Raw genomic sequence first — 14,073 nt, forward strand, 5'->3', positions numbered from 1 at the left:
TTAGAAGAAAATGTTTATATTATAATACGTTGGAATTTCCAGTTGAAGTATTTTATCATTTGCATCAATTTATAGAATGTATCTTTGTTGTAACATACCGTACGTTTTTGAAGTTTATGTTTAAGATAAAAAAAATGAATTATGCATTGATTAAACTCATATTTAAAACTCATATTTATTTGAATAAATAAATATTACAAATATAGCTATGATGAGTTACGATGTAAAGATCTCTTAGTGGCATAATTATAAATATATTATATTTATTTGCAGTGCAGAATAAAAAGTTGTAGACATATTACTCTTAATCACGTTTGCCGTATTTATCGTAAGTTGCGGTGATTTTTACTTTTGCGTAATAAGTCTTAAACGGGGATTCGTATTTCTCCGTATTCTGCATGCTCTTACAATCTCGCAATATACCGTGCACGTTTCTGAAATGACGTAAACAGGTGACAAAATTTTTCGATAATATTTTGTTATTAAAGTCAGATATTTCATTTTTCTTATTACCGACACATAATGTTCGACAAGTCATGAAGTTTTCCATCGTTGTTACATCGCTGCCATTGTTCGTACAATGAGACTTCTCCGATTTCATCGAGATAATAATGGCAAAGATCTCTGAATCTAAATAAAATCCGTCGTAAGATAACAGAATACACGCACGACATGCATAATTGTGATATGAATGAAGTGTCTTTGTATACAGACTTCTCTCTCCAAAGTCCATCGGCGGACGTAGATACCATGATAGAACCAGGTAATTTATCAGAAATGTATCTTTTTCCATCTAATTCGCGAAGGCCATAGCTGTCAAAAAATCATAAATATATGTTCCTTCCTTTTCTTATTTGTAGGTTATGGATATTTATGAAAAGTGGAAATTCATATATGGTTTAATATTAATAAGTACTTTAGTTTTGATATTTTGTACATTCTTATATATATATATTATGTGTGTATATATTCTTATATATATATATATATATATATATATATATATACATAAAGATTACTTTACTCATCAGATATTTACAACTGAAAAGAATAATCACATATGGTCCTCAACAGAACTTCGATCTCAGTGTCATTTAAACACGCGTTAGGCAACGCTTCGTGAACGTCCAGCAATGTCTGATTTATCTAAAAGGTATAGATACGATATTTCAGGAGTTTTTTCCATCAATCTATTGCAAATATAATATAATTCATTATGCAATTGATACCCATTCATTTCAAGATTTTGTTATGTATTTCTGCTTGTATTCGTGAACGAGAGTTTCTAGTGTTTTTGATAATCAATATTAATTTTTACTGCGTATTTGACCGAATTGGAAAACAATTATTTATCGTGAATGTCTCTTAAATAATAAAACGCTGGGTTTGGACAAATATCGATTCTGTTTGAATTAAATTGATTAAATAACAAACTTACGGAAGGATGTTTGTGAAAATGTACTTTTGTATATGAAGCGAAAGTATATATGCAATTGAATAAAGTAATAAATAGCCTGCGAATGTTGACGTGTTTTTGAAAATATTAAGTAGCAAAAAAGTAGGAAAATTTTAAAAAACCTACATATAACTTTGAACTTATGTAAACTAAAAAAAGAGTCGTAAAAGGCGACGTTGACTCTTGGAGTCAAAAGTTCATTTATGTCAATACTACTTTTAAAAATACACCAAGAGAAGCAAGACAAATTATTGACGAGACACAGGACAGCCATTGCCGATTCAAAAGAAAATACAACTAAAATAACATGTAGATAGCAATTAAGGCAACATGCAGATATGCAAAAAGAAAAATAAATGTAGAAAAAATTATAAAGTTCCCCTGTGTTATGTCTAAAATGGGAATAATAAAATCATTGATATGATTCGTCATTTCAAATTCATATCGTTGTTTTTTTACTTCAGAACTGCTATAAACATTTTAAATATTATTTATGTTTGGATTCCCTTGCGAAGTTCTCAATCAATTCGTTAAATGATGTTATCAACAAAATAAATAATTGTAAAAAATCTATATTTCTATTTAAAAAATACGCGAATAGAGAGAACTAGGATAATCGAGACCGGTGAAAAAGGATCAACCTTTTCAGCAATGGCAAGGCACATCCCGCATCTGATACAAGCAGAAGAGAAATCGATTTCTATCATGTCGCATGGTGAACAAGAACGCAAATACGGAATCTTTTGTACTACTCCAAACTCTGTTGGGTCACAGTAATAATAATAATCGGATGTTGAATTCTGCTCGTTTCTACTTAAAGTCTGCTCGTTGCCTCTTTGACACTTGGCGGATCGTTTTCTGCCGAAACCCGTTCCATCTGAGGTTAAAATCAATAAAAGCAATATTACGATAGAAACTTTTATCTCCATTGTCGTCGACTTCCGTCAAGTCTTCGTTTTCTGCTCGCTGGATATGATACAGATTCCCAAAAAACTTTCTTCATATGAAATTTTACTAATATGCATTCATCAAATATTACACATTTTAAAATAGGTTACCATTATAAGATTTAAAAAAAATAGCTAAGAATATCTTGAAACAGAAGAAACAAATTTTGAAGTTTGTTGGCCCGGAAATGTCATGGTAAGGTATACTTCGATATTACTTCTACTCTCGATAGGCGTCGCCGTAGTTGCTATCGACGATTCGCCTGCGCAAGATTATACATTGAGTAAACGCATAGCCTCAGTTGGAGTTTTGAAGGTTAGGATAATCGAAATAATTCATAGCCATGGTAATATTTTTACTAATTTATATGTATACAAAATAGATTATCATAGAAAGACTATTTGAGTGTGTTGTTATCTTTTATAGGCCACAGCAATGAGAAAAGACTTCCTGAAGTCAAAGAAAATGATACATCCAAATAGTAGAAAGTCTATCGCTATTACGAAAAAAGCCAAGAAGTAAATAGAATTACTATTAAATTATATGATTTTATTATGTACATTTCATTTATTTTATATGATTATATAATACTTTTGTGTACTAGTGAAGGAAATGGTCAATGTGTTTTGTTTCAGAATATCAAATAGACAGAAAGGAAAAATGTCCCGCTTGATAAAACAGAATTTAATAGGAGAAAAAATGTTGTGGATCAGAAACAATATGATCCCAGGTGTGTGTCCCTATACTCCAGAGTTAACTGCAAGTTTGTTAGAAACGTAGGTAAAACAAAGATGTATGTACATGGTGATACATAGAATGAGCATTAAAGATTTGATTGGTTATAGTCCTATGTTTGATCCAAAGGTACATAGCAAGAAATGATAAAGAAATGGAACAAATTGCTATTAAAAGATCTATAGGTAGCAATAGGAGTAGACAGCATGCTAGCAGGGAGAATATAATTAGAATAACCAAGGAGAGAGAACAAGAAGAATATGATACATGTGGAATAGGTAAAGAATTACAGTCAAATTTATTTTTAATATATGTTGATATACAAACCCTCTTTTATTTTTCAGAAATTCCTGATATTTTAAATGCGACGCAGTGTAAAATGTTAATGAATTGGAATAATGAATTACAGTGTGTGAATAATTTTAAATTTATAAGGTTTGGTAAGAATGATTTAAACAAAGCATTAGTGCTAAAAGAAAGAAAGCAAATAGCTATGCCTGTAAACAAGAAGAATTTATTAAGTAAGTCAGTTGATTCAAATGAAAATAATCAATCGACAGAATGTGTAATGGAAACAGAATAAATTCTGTAGATATACATCTTTTTTACCTTCATCTCTATTTAAAAAGAAAAGCGAACAGTTTTATCCTTTTTTGTTTGCAAAATGCTAGAGACTGCATTTTGTCTTGCTCTTGTCTCCCACAAGAAGCAGTCATGTCACAAGGTACAAGGGTACGATAGAAGAAAAAAGAAAATGTTCGATTGTGAAATATTCAACAAAACTGAAACATGTAGATGAATCACGTGCACGTCATGAATATTTTGCATCGTTTTTTTCGCTTTTTCTTCATTTTTTTCTCTAGTTGCTCCATCATTTAAGAACGAAGATATAGTAATTATTCTAAAAATTGTATATTTCAAAATGGTAAAAAAATCAATAGTAATAATGATAAATATACGATTTTAAAAGTTTTTTAAATTCTTTACATACTTACAATTAATCAAATAGCTTAGTATATAAAAGAGTGAACTTATGTTGCATGTTATAAATGCAGCTGCGTTTGTTTGTTAAAGAAGAAGAATTTGTTTTGTTAAATTATTATTGCTATACTTCGTCAACTTGTGATATATCGATACAACTTGCCAACCATCACTTAATAGCTTCTCGTTAATAAAAATAATTGTAACTATTTAATAAGAAGCAGTATATTCTTAGTTATTTAGAAATTTACTTAACGATGTTTAAAAATACGAATATGTTTAAAAATTATAACGTAAATATATATATGTCTCATTTCATGTTTCACTAATATATCTCTAATTTAGATTAAATATCTGAAGCCTGAAACTTAAAACTTTTAATACATCGCATACGTTTCAAATTTAGTAGTTTTTAGGTTAGATTACCTTCGCTTTCCAAAGATTAATCTTAGTATATGGATTTAATGTATCGTACAGTAACTTTTCTTTGTTAGAAAATTTTAGAAATTAGAAAGATTACGTATATGCACTGTGACATAGTACGAATAAGCTTACAATTTTTTATATTTCACCTGTAACAGCAATTTGTAATTCTGTAATTATCTGTCTTCACATAATACTTAAAATTCGTATTTTGAAATCATGGTTGTGATGTACGCATATATATGTGTTCACCTTAGTGTTCAAATTCTTATAGTTATATGGTTTAAAAATGTCCAGTTCATCAGTTCGTAAAATGTAAAAGAATTTTTACGGTGTTTGGTATTTCAAATTTGTATTGTATAGAAACGAAGCCTCGCCGTCTCAGCCAATCCACAATCGGCTAGGCTCACTTTTGGCGGGATACCGCCATTCTACTGTCGAAGAGCGAGTCGTTAATATGTGTCACCGTTCAAAGCGTATAATCTAAATTTCTTAGTACTTCGATTGCTGTTATTACATTACATACATTATTATTAGGTTTGTTGAATTAATGTCTACCTATTTAGTTGTTTATTAGATATTATTAACAAAAGTTTATATAATCTCTCGAACTTTTTTCTGTTTTCCTCCATTGGTAGTCTATTTGATCGTTTTCATTACGTGTAGCATGTATCATAAACTTTTGAAACAGAATATAAGTTCGACTATTATTTCACTTTAATATAATTTGTTCCAATTTTGTACGTTTATTTCAACGTTTTTTATACAGTAACGTTTAGTAACGTTGATTTATGATATACACATTTATGATATGACAATCATATATATATATCAATCGTATGAATATGCACATAGGCATGCCATATTTAACGTAATACGACTAAATTATACGTAATTCTATGATTTCTCTTAAGAATACTAAGGTGGAACTAGACGTGATTAAATAAAAATCATTACTTTTTAGAAAGAGTTCAAATATCTTCAACGTTTTTTTTATTTTGAATAATTTTTTTCCTCGATCTGTAGTGCAAAATAGAGTTTTGAACAATTCGATAAAATAACTAAGACATTCTCAATTGAAATTAAAATAAAAATAGTTCATGTATTATATGAATTGTAAATGCATGACGAGAAGATTGCAGCGTCACTAAATCCTTGTCAACAATTTTTTGTTTTCACGAGAGCTCTACAGTACCAGACGCGTGTACACGAATTTTGGTCTGTCACAAGCATTTTCGAATAATTATAAAATGAATGTAGTTTATAAGTAAGAAACGAACATCCGCAGTATAATTCTTTCAGATAGATTGTATTACATTTAGAATCTTATAAATATTTGTCAATATCAGGAAATAAGTTACAAAGCACAAATAATATTTCAAATATATTCTATTTCCGTAATATATTTTTTTATTGATGAATAAATTAATTAGAAACAGCAGTATTTTCCGAAAAAACGCTCACTTCCCCCATCCTTCTCTGTTAATGCAGTTTTACTTTCGGAAATTTTTTCTGACCGGATGCAATGCGGTCTTAGAGTCAGTATGCTATGTAACGTTTTTATAATTTAATATTTTAGAATTAGATTTACTTTTACGTTTTCAAAGGCGTGCTTTGATAATGGGATCGCCTAAGGACATTGCTATTAATATTTTATAATATTCTATTACACGTTATGTTTGAAAAAATTATATCTTTCCAACTTTTTATCTATTAATCAATTTTATTTAATCAAGTGACAACGTATAAGCGCAGATATCTTCGTTTCAGATTCACTTCTATTCGTCAAAATGATATTAAATCATTTGTGTTTATTCTCTATACTTTTATTTTTCATCTCACTGTTCAGCCTAACGTATTGTTTTTTGTTTTGAAACGTAATATGCCTATTACTGAAAACATATCCTTTAGTGTAGGTGTTCCAGGAATTTGACGAGTCCTATTTGTGTATGTAGGAATAGCCGACAACTCTAGCCCCCTACTCCTCCACAACCCAAACTCGTTGGGTAAATCGCGGTGCGGGGTGTCAGTTTAGCGTGGTCAATCAGAGGGATTAGACGTATATCCATCCATGTCATTTCGCGACAGGTGGCTTTGGCACTTTGGTAGACATTTTTCTACCGTTCAAACTCACACTATTGTTACTTTCTGTGCGTTTTTCTTCATTACTTCGTTGTAATCTATTATTTAATTACCATTGTTTCTCCGACTGTCTTTTTGATTGCTCCATTTACCGGTAGCTCGTACAATGAGTTTTTGAAACACAATTTGACCATGATCTATGTTTTATTTTCAAATAATTTGTTCTTTTTATACATTTGTTTTAATATTTCGCTTTTTTGTGCAGATTACTATTATTTAATTCCGAGAGAAGCTTTGATGTATTAGAGGGATGCTGCGAAATTCGAAATGACGGGATGAAAGCCAAAAGGACGCCATGTTGATTAACGATAAATTTGATAACTTTTCGTCACAATGTGGTAATATTTATTTATTATTAAATTAACTCCATTTCTTATAAATATTCCGTTATGTTAACGTAATTAATATCTAATATAATAAATTCTAAATTCACGGTTTTTATTAAGAATACCAAGATGAAAAGTGCAAGATTAAAGAAATTACTTTTTTCTTTCGAATATATTAAATTATGTTTCCGAAGAATGTAAATAGACTGTTTAACGTAAATTTAACATAGATTCTCTCGATTCTATTTCATTTGAGTAAGACATTCAAATAACTTTTTCATTTTAATACATAACATAATATTGACTATTAATTTCGTCTTTCTCAATAACTTGTATTACATTCGAGAAAGTACGTTATCACAAATAAGTTTGAACAGGTTCTGCGCATCGCATTTTTTTCGTATTGTGTAGTTTTGTTTAACGGTCAGAAAAAGTGCGCCATGTTGCATTAGAATGAAGTCACGTAATGCATAAAATATATGAAACTGTAATGGCGGACATTCAATTTGGCGGATAATTTTTACAAATCAATGGTATTATGAAATATTCATATATATGTATTTGACAATAATAAAAAATACTTTGAAAAATATTTTAAAAATTTTTAGATTTTTAGACAGGTAAGATCCATAAATAAATTTTTAGAGTTTTAGGTACGTAGGACCCACAAACAAAGTTTTAGATTGTTAGACAGGTAGGATCCATCAACAAACCTTTAACTTGTGAGGCAGATAGAATCCATAAATAAATCTTCAAATTTCTATCTAGGTAGTATTCTATAAATAAACATTTAGATGTCTGATGCTCAGAGTTTACAAAGAAATTGTTCAAATTGGTTGCAGATGAAAGTCTATGAAAAGAAATCTTTAGACTTCGAATAGGTAGAACTTGTACAGAAATCGTGTAATTTTTATGTAAGTAGAGACGACAAAAAATCTAAAGTTTTGATTTAAACTAATTTCAATTTAAGTTTATTTCTAAGAAAGAAGATACTCTCTCATAGTACAATCAACATATTCAACATATTCAAGATCAACGTATTTAGTTGTGAAAGATATATTCATTCTGTACTTAGACGCAATATTTCCACTCCAATTTTATTTATTATATTGAGATATTTATGTAGATAGGATTCATGAAAATCTTTGAATGTTTGAAAGACTGGTTAAATTAGATTTGTAGTCAGGTAGGAAGTTGAAATTTAATTTTTACTGTTAGGTAAGGCATTTGTGAATTAATTTTATGAATGAGATCCCTGGGTATGTTGATCATTCTCAAATTAAAGCCCCAACTTAGAATTAGGTAGACACTTAATAGAAGACCTAGTAATGTTAGGAAGCACTGTATCCCTGTATGTGTGTGATAGATAGATCGTTTTGAAATTAAAAATGGCAATAGAAGTATAAAATTACTGATAAAAATAAGAAAAAGAGTCTCATATAGAATTATACGATTAGTTTATGATTTAATGTAATTTTTATTTTCATGATTATCTTAAGATCTAATACAATTTTTAATTTTAGGTGGGTCTCCATTCGCAGCAACCTCCACACGGTGAGATCCAGATAATCATATTAATATTTAATGTACAATTTCTAATTGCATCAATACGTAATTAGAATTATGAATTGTGTAGTAAATGATAATATGAGCTGATTGGCTGCGATCGCGATTAGTTTTACATAATTATATAGTCAAAATTTGTTTATTATTACCTTTTAAAGGATAGTTAGTAATTGCCACGATTTACATTCCAAATTCGTTCGTAAGTTAATTAACTTTCACTCTGCCCACTGTTCTTAATTACCACGCGTCTAACCAAATTCGTCTCACGAGTGCAGCGTCGAATCCATGGCTCGTTGCAAATTAAGCGAAAATACGACAAATCTAACGAGGTGTTTTAGCTAAATTAACATTAATTCGATCGACCGAACCGGTAGAACTATCAGGAAGAGATTAAGGCGATATAATAGATCATTGATTACAAGAGTTGTGCGACGAGCTCTTAAATATTTCTGCAAATTGACGATATCCGGATAGTACAGTTCTTCAAATTCATAATTCTGAAAATATAGTATATAGGTCATGGAATGATTAGAATAAGGATACACATTATCATTTTCACGTATTTGGATATTCAATATTGATCAGTATATTAAAAAATGCCCAAAATATTCAAAGTAAAGTATTCGTTAAAAATTGAGAGGGTGAAACAAATCTTTACTTAGATATTATTTCTTTAATTATATTCATAAAAATCTTCAATCTATCTATCGGAATTACCATCAACTTTCCAAACTTTCGTTCGGTTTGTTAACAGAAAGCTAAGAATGCGCGAGATGTTGGATAGAATCTTCAGTCTACCGATTACATGGACTCTTCTAGAAATTCATTTGCGTTGCCATTAGTTACAAATAGAACTATAATACCTGAGGATGGTTGGCTTTTGGTATCGAAGTAAATGAGTGGAGTGCTTGTTAAATAACGTTTCACTGATGACCTATCGTAGCTGAAAATTCATAAATTATCCAGGTCTCCAAAGTTCTATACTGAATCTTGATCCTTTATTGAACCATATTCGAAGTGACTTGAATCTCTAAAGTATCGTTGATCTCTCAATTGTTTCGAAATTATCATTCAGACGTTTGTTATTATCTACGATTTCATCGTAATCGCGTTTCGATTCCTATTCGGCAAGTAGTACTCAGATAGCATCGAATTTACCACATCGGCCATTTTTACGCTCGCTTGAGCTTTACGATCTCCCGACGTCCTTGCATTCTCAATTATACTCGACGCTAATCCTCCCACTTGTTTGACGGACCGGTGCTGTCGAATTAGAAAGTTCGTTGTCTAGCTGTGACTTTTTGACTTTTGCCTTCCTTCGTCCATCTATGCGGAAAAATGACGAGGCGATGGAAAACGCGCACATAGGACGTGAAATTTAAACTGTTGATGAGAGAAAAGATGCGTTTGTTTATGCAGATGTTGATGCGCATGCGATTAAGATTTACTGAGAGTATTCGCGATGCAGTGGTTCGTTGATTGGGGTCAAATTGTGAACGAATGGCTTTATTGAATAGTAAAATTATGCCTCATAAATTTTGCAATTTGTTCGAAATAATAAAAATGAAATAGCTCTGATGAATTATGTATTGTTGGAAATTTAACATTGAAAATATTCAGTTATTAACATGTACACGTTCTTACTAACACATTGCTAATCTTGATTTATATGGTAATGTGTATTTTTGGTTGGGTTACAATCCACGTCTCCACAATCTATAGAATAAGACAAACATTTGAACCACGAATTAAGGAATTATTTAGTGAATCAATTAACGAATCATAAATTTCTTTCCTGACAACATGCTTTAACAATGAAGGTAATTCAATAAATACATCCTCTGCATCATTATGAACCTCTTTCTAGCCACCGCAAGTGTGAATACGTGACTAGGCTACGAATTTGATGGCTAGAATGCGGATGTTTATGGCAAATGCGAACACAAATGCAGGAAAAGAAAGAATGTTAAAAATAAGTTATGTAACGTAAATAATAAATTATATAAGTAAATAATTAAGTAAAAAAAATTATATAAGTAAATAATAAAAGTTATAAAATTTAGAAGATACCACATATCCTGATTCAAGCTTTACTTCCACGTTATTCGTCGTTAAGGTGCTTATCAAAGATCCCACTTCATTTCCAGTGTGATAAAACACTGACACCTAAATGTAACTTAGAAAGTGAACGTGAAACGTCTGTTGTATATACGTAGCTATCACAATTGTCAGAACCTTCGTCGTCCGAGGATTAATCCTTTCACTGTGGATTAAGATGACTATGCGCTGCAATAACTGTGTTGTAGAACTTAAGAAAAATTATTTTATATGGATTTGATGTATACTCATTTCGCTATTGGTTAGAACAGGAAACACATAATCGCCCATGTGTCGCAACAATTCTAAGCCTTAACAGTTTATATGGTCGTTAAAAAAGTTTGAAAGCAGTTTAAACATTAGAGTATAATGTACAAGTAGAACGATAATTCGAACAAAACCATCGTTCACGATAAAAGCGCCCCGTCGATAAGGCGTTAATCGACTCTTGTAGATCTCTCTCGGGGCTCATTTTCTCCGCCATCGTCGTTCAATTTCGCGGTCTGTAAGCGTGACCGGCGGCTCCTCCGCAAGATGCAAAGAAAGAAGCAAATGGGAAGAGAAGAGAAAAAAAAAGGAACGCGGAAAAGAGAAAGAGGCGAAGGAAGGGAGTAATTTCTCCAGTGGAATCTCGGCGACGGAATTCGAGAATCGGTCGGTAAGCGAGTCAACCGACATCGACACGAATATCTCGGCGGAGACGAGCCAGACAGCTGGAAGGAGAAGAAGACTTAGCTCGTGAATGTAGGTCCCCCGGGTCGCCACCTATAATACGAACCTCCCACCTCGAGGGAGTCGTGCCACTATCTTACAGCTTCCTTCAAGAAGCGTGCCCGCTTCACCGTCGAGTTCATTCAGTTCAGCCCGGTCAACAGGTGGACCACCTTATCGGGAGACTCGAAGCAAGGTTGACTTTAACAGGAGCGTTCCAAGAGATAGAATCTTGAACGCGTACAGGATGTTTCTAAAATCGCGTCGAGCGATTCGTAGGTGATGGGATATTTCTCTGCTTCGTGAGCGGCAAGGTCGTAGGAAGTAGGATGCATCGAAACTTAGGTCTTTTTTATTGATTTCGACGTTTTTGCTCGGATTTTTACTAGCATTTCGTTGGTTCAGAAGGAAACTGAGGTTTTTAGTCGGTCGTGTATTGGGATTTTGGTGATTCAGAAGGATATTTTGACATTTAACAAGCGCAGAAGGTAAATTGAATGATTCTGTTGAGGTGAAAAAGATGTTTTGATTTTCGGAAATCTAAACGCTTTAAATGAGCCATTTTTGAATTAGTAATTTGTATGATTGTAAAATGCTTAATTAAAATAGTTCTTGTAAATATGAATTTCTTTTTTAAATGGCACAACGTATTAGAAGATAGAAGATCTATGAATAAAGAAATTGTATTCAAAAGATTTGAACGATGAGTTAAATGGGATTTCTTGGTAAAATATAGTCTTTTATAATCTGGCTTTTATTGTAGTTTATTGGTATTATCGAATAATCTTTAGAAAGTGGAGTAATTATTAATCAATTACTATATCATCTACTTTAATGTCTAAGCCAATAGCATTCCTAAGGTGACAAAAATGTTGTTATAATATACTAAATATCTTTTCCATTTCTTCGATAAAATATCACAAATGCTTTCCTCGCTATCATTTCTTACTTCAAATTCAAATTCGCCTTTTCGATGAATCTTTATTCACTCGAACAGTTTATAGTGAAATCTTCGACCGAATATTTCACATGAAACTTCGACACTTGAAAGGGATATTTCACAGGTGGGTCTTCGTTTCTGCATAAATTACTTTTCTCTTTTAGAAAAAGTAAATCGAAGATCCGTTATTTTTGAAAGTAATTTTTGTCGAATCCTATATAGCTGTCTAAATAGTAAAGTATGTTAAGGACCATAATATTCTTTTATATCTATTTTGTAAAGAAATATCAAACACTCGTATTCTATAATTACCAGACTTACGAGTATATATACATTTGAAAATTAAAAGATCAATAAGTCAGATATTGTGTAAATCAAATAGATAAAATACTCAAACATAATCAACACATGGTTCAATCTTTAAATTGGATCTCTGAGAGTACTATTGTCGAAGGAACCAAAACGACTACCATTCATGCTCGTTGCCTATCATCTTCTTAACAATTCAGCAGCAGTCAATGGCGAGCTTGCGGTTTATCGTCATGAAAAATGATCAGGAATGGGTTTTTCAATTAGCAAAACAGAGGTTTGATAAGCAAATTAAAGCAAATGTAACAGCTGTGCCGACGTATTGAGTCACACTAGTGCACCGGCTTGAATTACCACATAACGGGTGGTCCTGTAATACAACTCGAAAGTGGCTGACTGGATGACGGAACGACTGACCGGAACGACGGGTGAGTCGCGAAAGAGACGAAAAAGGACGAATCTCGTTGCACGAATTAATCGGGCAACTTTCTTCCCGAATATTTTCTATAGTACTTAGCTACATGATGTTTTAGTCTTTAATCGTACACAGATCTTTTTTGGAATTCTTTTTGATTCTGGTCTTTCGTTAAGAAACTCGTAGCAAAATTTTGTACGAAATATCCCTGGTTTCTGTGTACTTCAAATTGTTCACTTTTCAACGTTATACCATTTCCACGTTTTTATAGTTTCCAATTCCACGGCTATTAAGTTTCGATTCCTATATTTGTATATCCTTTCAATTACGCTGTCTCTGCGTTTTCCCAGTTCCCAATTTTTCCACTGCCCTTATTCTTCTTATTATTTCTTCAATTCACGAAGGCATTAGATTGTAATATAAATTTGTCTCGCCTTCTTCGTTTATATGCTAAATATAAAAATAGGACGAATGCATGTTACAACCTAATAATTTCTACCATTTACACATTTTTCAACATTTCAATTTGTATGCCGAACGCACATTTCTTTAATTATATATCTTCAATCCCATTATACCCATTTCCGTCGCCCAATAATTACACCCCCACACGATACAAATCCTCTTGATTCTCCCTCAAATCCCCATTCCCCCCACTCTTTCTCTGTCCCCAAACTCCTACCTACTTCTACTGTCATCCTTCCAAGACAAGGATACTTCAAAGAGATAGTATGCAAGGCCGCGTCGTAGTCGGCTGTAAGTTGGCGCAAATATACATGCGCACGCGCAATTACAATGACAATAACAATCTAGCAAAGAGGAAAGAATAATGCGACAAACGGTTCTTCTCGCCACGAAGAAGATGACGATAATGAGATTAAGAAAGAACTTGACCCACGGCACATCCGAGAGAATTTTAGTCTAAATAAAAGTAGCTAGGAAGTACTTTCGAAAAATAATTTATTTTAGATGGACGAATTTCATTCCTGTAAACTGAATTCGAAGAAAAGCTAAATTACGCGCC

General features: G+C 32.0%; 2 protein-coding genes and 1 long non-coding RNA gene across 5 annotated transcripts; 2 read left to right on the forward strand and 1 right to left on the reverse strand.

The window, feature by feature from the left end:
* Positions 1–62: 62 nt before the first annotated feature.
* On the reverse strand, positions 63–2,574 carry LOC117240368. The gene is made up of 5 exons (XM_033506378.1): positions 2,098–2,574; positions 1,040–1,146; positions 715–813; positions 514–630; positions 63–434 (listed from the first exon to the last, which is right to left on the reverse strand). The coding sequence occupies exons 1-5, from the start codon at positions 2,383–2,385 to the stop codon at positions 305–307; spliced, it is 741 nt and encodes a 246-aa protein (XP_033362269.1). The 5' UTR covers positions 2,386–2,574; the 3' UTR covers positions 63–304.
* Positions 2,575–2,636: 62 nt separating this feature from the next.
* Positions 2,637–3,736, forward strand: LOC117240367 (translation machinery-associated protein 16 homolog). The gene is made up of 5 exons (XM_033506377.1): positions 2,637–2,750; positions 2,831–2,922; positions 3,040–3,180; positions 3,269–3,417; positions 3,484–3,736. Exons 1-5 carry the CDS (start codon positions 2,748–2,750, stop codon positions 3,720–3,722), a joined length of 624 nt encoding a protein of 207 aa, XP_033362268.1. The 5' UTR covers positions 2,637–2,747; the 3' UTR covers positions 3,723–3,736.
* A 352-nt stretch (positions 3,737–4,088) lies between these two features.
* On the forward strand, positions 4,089–9,849 carry LOC117240369. Of its 3 annotated transcripts, XR_004494669.1 has the most exons (4): positions 4,089–4,413; positions 6,455–6,648; positions 6,891–7,023; positions 8,535–9,849. It is a non-coding gene; the product is annotated as an uncharacterized LOC117240369 (long non-coding RNA). The 3 variants fall into 3 exon arrangements; XR_004494667.1 differs by lacking the exon at positions 4,089–4,413 and having other exon boundaries at positions 6,371–6,648; XR_004494668.1 differs by lacking the exon at positions 4,089–4,413 and having other exon boundaries at positions 6,371–6,648; positions 6,891–7,020.
* The last annotated feature ends 4,224 nt before the right edge of the window (positions 9,850–14,073 follow it).

Source organism: Bombus vosnesenskii, unplaced genomic scaffold (genome assembly GCF_011952255.1).
Source record: "Bombus vosnesenskii isolate JDL3184/JDL3185 unplaced genomic scaffold, Bvos_JDL3184-5_v1.1 scf7180000014621, whole genome shotgun sequence".
Taxonomy (NCBI): Eukaryota; Metazoa; Arthropoda; class Insecta; order Hymenoptera; family Apidae; genus Bombus; species Bombus vosnesenskii.

Bases quoted from the DNA above. Each gene is read 5' to 3' on its own strand.
- LOC117240367 (XM_033506377.1), top strand. The intron at 3,181-3,268 runs GTAGGTAAAACA...TTTGATCCAAAG, and splicing joins ACTGCAAGTTTGTTAGAAAC to GTACATAGCAAGAAATGATA. The intron at 3,418-3,483 runs GTAAAGAATTAC...TTTATTTTTCAG, and splicing joins ATATGATACATGTGGAATAG to AAATTCCTGATATTTTAAAT.
- LOC117240368 (XM_033506378.1), bottom strand. From the start codon at position 2,385: ATGGAGATAAAAGTTTCTATCGTAATATTGCTTTTATTGATTTTAACC. The intron at 631-714 runs GTCTGTATACAA...GATTTTATTTAG, and splicing joins GATGGACTTTGGAGAGAGAA to ATTCAGAGATCTTTGCCATT. The intron at 435-513 runs GTAATAAGAAAA...ACGTCATTTCAG, and splicing joins TTGTCGAACATTATGTGTCG to AAACGTGCACGGTATATTGC.